Source organism: Merops nubicus, unplaced genomic scaffold (assembly GCF_000691845.1).
Source record: "Merops nubicus isolate BGI_N331 unplaced genomic scaffold, ASM69184v1 scaffold47376, whole genome shotgun sequence".
In the NCBI taxonomy this organism is placed as follows: Eukaryota; Metazoa; Chordata; class Aves; order Coraciiformes; family Meropidae; genus Merops; species Merops nubicus.
In genome coordinates, this window is record NW_008615247.1 from 30,249 (window position 1) to 37,388 (window position 7,140).

At 43.9% G+C, this 7,140-nt stretch overlaps 1 protein-coding gene across 3 annotated transcripts in view; it reads right to left on the reverse strand.

Moving 5' to 3' along the window:
• IFT122 (intraflagellar transport 122) overlaps positions 1-7,107 on the reverse strand; it is a 31,168-nt gene extending 24,061 nt beyond the window's left edge. Inside the window, exons 1-8 of one of the 3 annotated variants that reach the window (XM_008942457.1) lie at positions 7,045-7,107; positions 6,002-6,086; positions 5,156-5,234; positions 4,483-4,559; positions 3,985-4,051; positions 2,813-2,959; positions 818-893; positions 78-273 (exon numbers count right to left, since the gene is read on the reverse strand). In XM_008942457.1, the coding sequence (XP_008940705.1) occupies positions 78-273; positions 818-893; positions 2,813-2,925 (385 nt within the window). In that variant the 5' untranslated portion in view covers positions 2,926-2,959; positions 3,985-4,051; positions 4,483-4,559; ... (1 more) ...; positions 6,002-6,086; positions 7,045-7,107. Of the gene's footprint in view, positions 1-77; positions 274-817; positions 894-2,812; positions 2,960-3,984; positions 4,052-4,482; positions 4,614-5,038; positions 5,235-6,001; positions 6,087-7,044 lie in introns of all 3 variants that reach the window. The other 2 variants (XM_008942456.1, XM_008942458.1) reach the window with 2 other exon arrangements.
• Between the last annotated feature and the right edge of the window lie 33 nt (positions 7,108-7,140).

Consider the following 7,140-nt stretch of genomic DNA (forward strand, 5'->3'; position numbering starts at 1 on the left):
AAGCAACCCTGTCTGAAATTTATGGTCTTACCTTAGATGACAAATTGTCTGTGAAAATGCCAGAGGAATGCTCCTACTCACCACGTAGTTGGAGTCTGGTTTAACTCTGCATGCCCACACCCAGCTGCTCTGCTCTCCTATGGTGCCAAGGCGCACGCCATCCTTCGTGAAGAGGGAAACTTGTTTGTCTGAACCTCCCAGTAAAATATACTCTCCTTTGGTGAAATAACTAACACAGCAAGGATCAAAATTGAGTGTTCTGTCCTTCCCAACCTACAAGGGAAAATAAAATTTTAAAAAATATATTAAAAATTAACAAAAGGATCATTTCATGTTTTCCCTGAGGCAATAAGTACCATCACTGATACCATTCCTCTCATCTCTTTGGCCATGCACAAATTTTCAATAGCCCAGAACCACTGGCTGTATTAAGGTTCTCAAAGGCAGTTCTAAAATACATCCAAGAATCCCTCCAGTCCCAAAACAGTCTACTCAGAATGCAAGCAACCCACAAAACTCCCTTTAACGTGCTGAAAAAAGTGCAAATGTGCCCTCTACAGAGCAGTAAACCACAGCACAAAACCCAGCACAGTTATAAGGCTTTTAATACAAGAATTGTGAGAGTGGCTGAATTGCCATGGGAGAAACAAGAGCTGAAGAAAAAGATGGCTAAGAAATGCAGACACCTAGAAAGCTGGGAAAATAGAAAACGGTTGATGTCACTAATAAAGCACTAGCATAGCAACAGTCTGAACACAGGACAGAAACCAGAATCCAAAACACACAGCCACTCTCCAAGGCACTTTCTAGAACATACCTGTTTGCCACTAAGCTGGTAAAAGGAAAGTTTCTGACCCCAGTCTGCCACAGCTAAAATATCATTGCGCTCATCTCTAATAAAAAAAAAAAAAAGTAGCAATTCTACAGTGATTTATTAATAAATTTCTTAAAGCAATAGAATAATGTAATAGCAGAGCAGAACTTACTTTGTTATTCTCTTTTAAAAACCACAAACTGAAAGGACAGCAGATACATCTTGTCATTTAAAACTGAGAGGACAGCTTGGAGACAGTAAAGAAAAGTCAGTCTCCTTCACAGGACTCACTGCAAAGCTTGAGCATCACTTCACACATGGCCACAGAGGCAGAGGAGGTAATGGCACCTCCACTGCTGGAGCACCAGGGCCTGGATTCTGGTCTTACCTACAGAACTACAAAGCCATCATAACATCCCAGTCAACACAGCTGAACAAGAGTGAACTGCAATGATCAGTGTAAGGCAGGGGGGAAGAAAAATAAACTAAATTGCTCTTGTGTGGCCAGTGACAGACTCAAGAAAGGCTTCAAGTCTCATATGTATTAACTGTGGTACTCTGACATGGTCTGTTCAGCTTGGAGCAAAGCACAAAAGCCACCTTCTCCACAGCTTCTTGCCTAGGAAGAAGGGAGATCCTTCTATGAACATTCTGCTACAAACAATGTCTCTAGGCATAAACTGAGCAAAAAAAGGAAATGGACCAAAAACCTAATGAAAATCTGACTGTTTAACATGGGCCCTCTCCTTGCTCAGTGCACAATGCTGGCTCCTGTGGGCAAAAGCAACATCTTAACACACACTTCAGAACTATCTCATAAGGAACACACACTAACAGAATAAATTAAGACCACACATACAACTATTAATTTAGAATTTCCTAATTTTTGAATATGTGATTATACACCCTACATAACATGCTTGGTCCTTTTTGTCAATTACTGTTCTAGGTAATACAGGTATTTATGTTCCTTTGAAGTTTCACTCACAATCTGAAGAGAACTCTCTGGATTTCTTCATGGTCTTCTCCCTGTCTGCCTACCACCAGGCCTCAGCACTGCTGGCTCTCCTAAAGAGCAGTGAAGCAACTCTTCTTGTTCATCTGCTCTATTCCAAAAATTCTTCCACCTACTGCAATAGCAATTTTTTATCCACATATTTGGGACAATATTCCCTCTGAATTTGAGGTGAAAAAACAGTTCCCCTCTCTCTCCCCCAGTCCAAACAGAACTTCCTCCCCAAAAAGACCAAAACCAAAACCAATAAAAAAGACACACACACAAAAAAAATAAATTAAAAATAAATAAATAAATCTTCTTTTAGATCTGTTGAGGCTGCCCCTCAAATCCTGGGGTCAGTTTTGGGCCCCTCACTCCAAGGACCGTGAGGGGCTGGAGTGTGGCCAGAGAAGGGCAACGAAGCTGCTGGGGAAGGGTCTAGAGCCCAAGTGTGGGGAGGAGCAGCTGAGGGAGCTGGGGGTGCTGAGCCTGGAGCAAAGGAGGCTCAGGGGAGACCTTCTGGCTCTGCACAGCTCCTGACAGGAGCCTGGAGCTGGGGGGGGGTCGGGCTCTGCTCCCAAGGGACAAGGGACAGGACAAGAGGAAACAGCCTCAAGTTGCCCCAGGGGAGGTTTAGCTTGGATCTGAGGAACAATTTCTTGCCCTGGAGGGTTGTCCAGGGCTGTGCCAGGCTGCCCAGGGCAGTGGTGGAGTCCCCACCCCTGGAGGGGTTTCCAAGCCGTGGATGGTTGGTCTGGATGATCTTAAAGGTCTCTTCCAACCAAGATGATTCTGTGATTCTAGGTGGAACTTGTTACCAGTTTCTCCATTTAATTAAAGGCTGGCAGCAAAGCCAAAACCCCAATACCTAATCTCTTAAAAAAAGGTAACACACATGGCATTAATCTGTTTCAGGAGGGATAAAAGTCACACCGTTCTGCAATCAATAAGCCAAGGATTATCTATTCAGCATGTAAAAAATGGAGGACAAGATGATTTACCTGGATGGATTCCAACAAATTGACCATATTGGAGATGAAGCACCCCCTGGACGCTCGATTTTAACCTTCTCATCACCATTTTTATTCCTTATGCTGACAATGCCATTGAACATCCCCAGAGCGAGGTACTGGCCGTCGTTTGTCCAGCTGATAAAACACACAGATACTGAAGAGCAAACTACTAAAAACAAGCAGCAGGAGGGTAGGATGCTGCAGCAAACTCAAATACAGATGATAGATTGAAATATACATCTAAGAGGGAGTTCTGGGAGGTAGCCAGTAATTTTACAGTTTGTTTATGCACCTAAATCCACATTTATGGCAACAGCATGCACTACAGCAAGAATATTTTATAATATACATAGAAATAAAAAAAATACAGAAATTTAAAAAATAAAAATGAAGCTATCATCTGCTTGCAATACTTCTAACATGTGCTAAGTGACAGATACATTTTGGGGATGACAGTGCTGGCAGTAGACCAGACTGTTTCAAAAGCCATATTTAGAACACTGATCAGATAAAACTGATTGGTGCAGGACAGAAGAGATCTGGTTTCTTTTCTTGTCTCTCCTGTAGTTAGATGGATGATTTTACACAAATTAATGTACCCTGTCTTCAGGCTTCCTATTGTGGTACTATCTGCTACTGAAAATACCAACCACACAGGAGAACAGCTCTACCAACAAAAAAAATAATTATTTTAGATCTAACTTCATTTTACTGGTATTGCATAAGATGGCTGAACAGAGGGAGAGAGAAGACACTTGCTCAAGTCCAGAACACCCCTCTGATACTTCAAGAATTTAGTTATAAGCAGTACCAAATAAAAAGCAAACCCCTTTGCTATTAAAAGCAGCAAAGGGGGGAGGAGGAAGCTCTCTCTGAGACAACTACAAGAGAAAGAACAAATCCTCTTTGATAAATACTGGGCACATTCCTAGTGGAGCATTATCAGTGCTACTGGGGTGTTTTAGCGCTGAGAACAGCAGAGCAGCACAAAGAACCACACCACTGGACAGGAGGCAGAGGAGCCCCTCTCATGCTGCTGTCTGCTCCTCTGTGTGCCATCAGCTACTGCAGGACAACTTCTTCTCTTCGAGCTTGTGTATTATTTTGAATGGTTTGTATTGAAACTAATTTAAATGACACAGACAATCCTTCAAACTTACCTGCAGCACGTAATCTTACTGCTAGTTTTATTTTTAGAGACTGACTTCTGTTCAGGAGACCACAAGCCTTGATGAAAGCAAACACAAAACCAAAGTAAATTACAAGTGAGAGTTCACCAGTGCTCAGATTAGATCCTAACACTGTCAGAAAACTCAGCTGGGACTTCAGAGGGATCAAAGTCTCATCCACTGCTGGAAGGACATTTAAATACGTGCTCTCTATCAGTAAATGGGGTGGGAAAAAATCCATCTAAATAATACAGAGGGTGTCTCTACAGGAAAAAAAAGCATGGTAACAAAGCAGTACATTTTATCCCTACATACTCCTTTCCAATTGAGTTCAAGTGATTTAAATAAGTATCTGGTATTACCCAGCTTTATGGAGCTTTGTATCTCACCTCTTCTGGACATAAGGAGTTGTACCTGTCTGTGGTTAGCTTAGCCACACAACTTTAACAGAACCCACTGGCTTAAGGGAGACGCCAGAGGAAGACCTACCGAAATCACTGGAGGAGCAGGAGGCCAGCTGGTGGGTGAGGGGGTTGTAGGACACACACTGGATGGCATCATTGTGCCTAGAACCAAGTCACAGCCACACGTCAGTGAGCCACTCTCACACGCCCCCTCTTCTGACTGCCAGCAAGATAGCTGCAAGGCTTACCTGATACCAGAAATAATTTGATCTGTTTATATTACAGCAATCTGCAATTACTGTAAACTAAATCAGTAATAAACCTTAGAAAAAATGGTCTCCAAGTGGCAAGATTCTGTAGATTTCATGGAGATGAGCTAAAAAAGTACATAAATTGTAGTTTGTGAAATACGATGGAAGGTTATATCCAAATTCTAAAACAAATATCTCTGTGTATGGTACCAAACCTTGTCTTTATTCTGTTTCATTTTGTTTCAATCTATGCAGACTTTCCCCAGTTCTCTGCCAGCCCTCTAAATTCAGAAATTTTTCTGGACTTCCCCCCTTCTTTTATGCCTTTAATTGCTTTCCTGCCTCATTCAGATACTTCGACTATTCTTTTCCTCTTCCCTCTGCTATTACCCCCTGGCATTTTCTCTAACCTCAGCCTTCCAAATCGAATGTCACAGGCTCTTTAGCAGCAGAAGTGCACAATCAAAGCTGCTTTCGAGAGGGGTGGAACCGAAAGGCATCACTCACGTGTACTTCAGAATTCCTTCTAACTTTGAAGTCCAAATTATCACACTTTTATCAGCTGAGCCAGACGCAAAACGTTTGCCTAGGAATTAAACATAATTTTAATCCCCCACATAGAAGAATCCCTTTCACGTCAAATACTCAATCAAAGGGAGAGCAAGAAGTTCTTGAACTTGACAAGGCTGAAGCAATAACGGGCCTAAGGCTGCAGTGCAGCCCTGCTCCTGCAGGCAGCAGAGCTCTGAGCGCTGGCTCTGCCGCTGGCCGAGCACGCCCCGCTGCAGCCCAGCAGCCCCAGCGCCTCCAGAGCTGTCAGCCTCGGCTGGAGGCTCAGCTTAACTGTGTCATGTTCTCACAGGCATCCCCTGCAACTTAAACAGGACTTCAGAGGAAGGCCTCTGAGTCTGCACACAGCAAGTCCCCACGGAGTGAGAATCGCTGACAATGAATGAGCCGGACGCAGAGTAAGGTCTGCAGTGAGCAGGGTAATGTGTGAAGGATCAAAGATCAGGAAGCTTTGGGATAAAGGAACTAAAGGAACAAAAATCAGAGGCAGGTGGAGCGCTGGAGAGGGATCTCTGGGGTACACCTTCTCCCCACGTCACCCACAAACATCAGCTCAGCCACAGCTGAAGCAGAAGGGGGGCCTGGTTCTCGACCTTACACGTAAAACCACGTCACTCCTGCACCCAGCACTCGTACAGCAGCCCAGGCTCCCCATGGAAACCCAAACAACACCACGCTCACACCCCCCCAAAGCACTGCAGGGGAACCAGCCCCGACCTCTGTCTGTCAGATGGCAAAAAGAAGTGGCAGGTGGGCACCCCAGGACCCCCAGCTGGTATTTACCATCTCTGGCATAGGCCACGCAGTACACGGTGTCCTTATGTCCCTTCAAGGGCTGAATTAAGGTTCCATCTGAAGTATCATACACCTATTTACAACAAAACATAAACATATAAACAAAAAACCATACGCTAGAAAATCTTGCAGTGAGGACTGGTATGTAAAATTACCAAAGGCCAGCAAGACCATACACTTTCTTCTCTGTTTGCTTCTCTGCACAGCGAAGGACTCGCAGGCCTTGTAAGGCAAAGGCTTCAAAGTGCAGCAGCTTTCCTGAATGGAATACTGCCATTACACAATGAAAGACCCAGTGTTAGAAAATGACACACACAAAATTAACTTCCAAACGGGTCATTTTGTCAGCTTGTTGTTTTCCTTCATTTCCCTCATCAGATGTTTAAACAAAATAAATTACTGGAAAGGATCATCACTAAACATACCATTGCACAAGCACTGAAAATAATAAAGCCTGCTGCCCTGTACTACACTGCTGTCATCCATCCATCCATCCATCCATCCATCCATCCATCTCTCCCTCCCTGCAGCTTCTACTCCTGCCCCCTCTGAGTGCTCTGCAGGAGCCATGAGGAGCTGGTCCTGAGCTGCTCTTGCTGAGGGGCTGCAGCAGGCAAACAGACCCAGGGAACCACAAAAAAATACCTAAAGCTCTTGCAAAGCAGGGATGTCCACTTCAGTTTCTTTCCCCTTTTCACAGAGATTTGCATTAAACTTGCAACAAACAAGTATTTGTACACCTTGCCAAGGCTGGATGCAGGTTAATGGATTTCAAACCACTGGGTGAGGTGTGAGAGGATGAGATGGCAGAGGTAAATTAAACCTCAATACTCTTGGAAATAGAGCTTAAAATTTGGTAAGAAACATTGAAAAGCTTCGAAACACTTTGCAGTTAGCACGTATTAAATATGTAGATAGGAGGCTGGGCTAGGAGAGATAAGAGGATTTTTGATAGATTATACCCATAAGTTAATGTGAAATAAATTGTGTTCATACAGCTGTAACCGCAAGAGGAAAAAAAGTTTCCCTACCAGCAGCCTATTTCCAGCAGCGATTATCAGCTGAGTCCCGTCCGGTTTGAAGGCGAGATCGTAAATGCTAGAGAAGAGAAGCAGACGGGACACGCC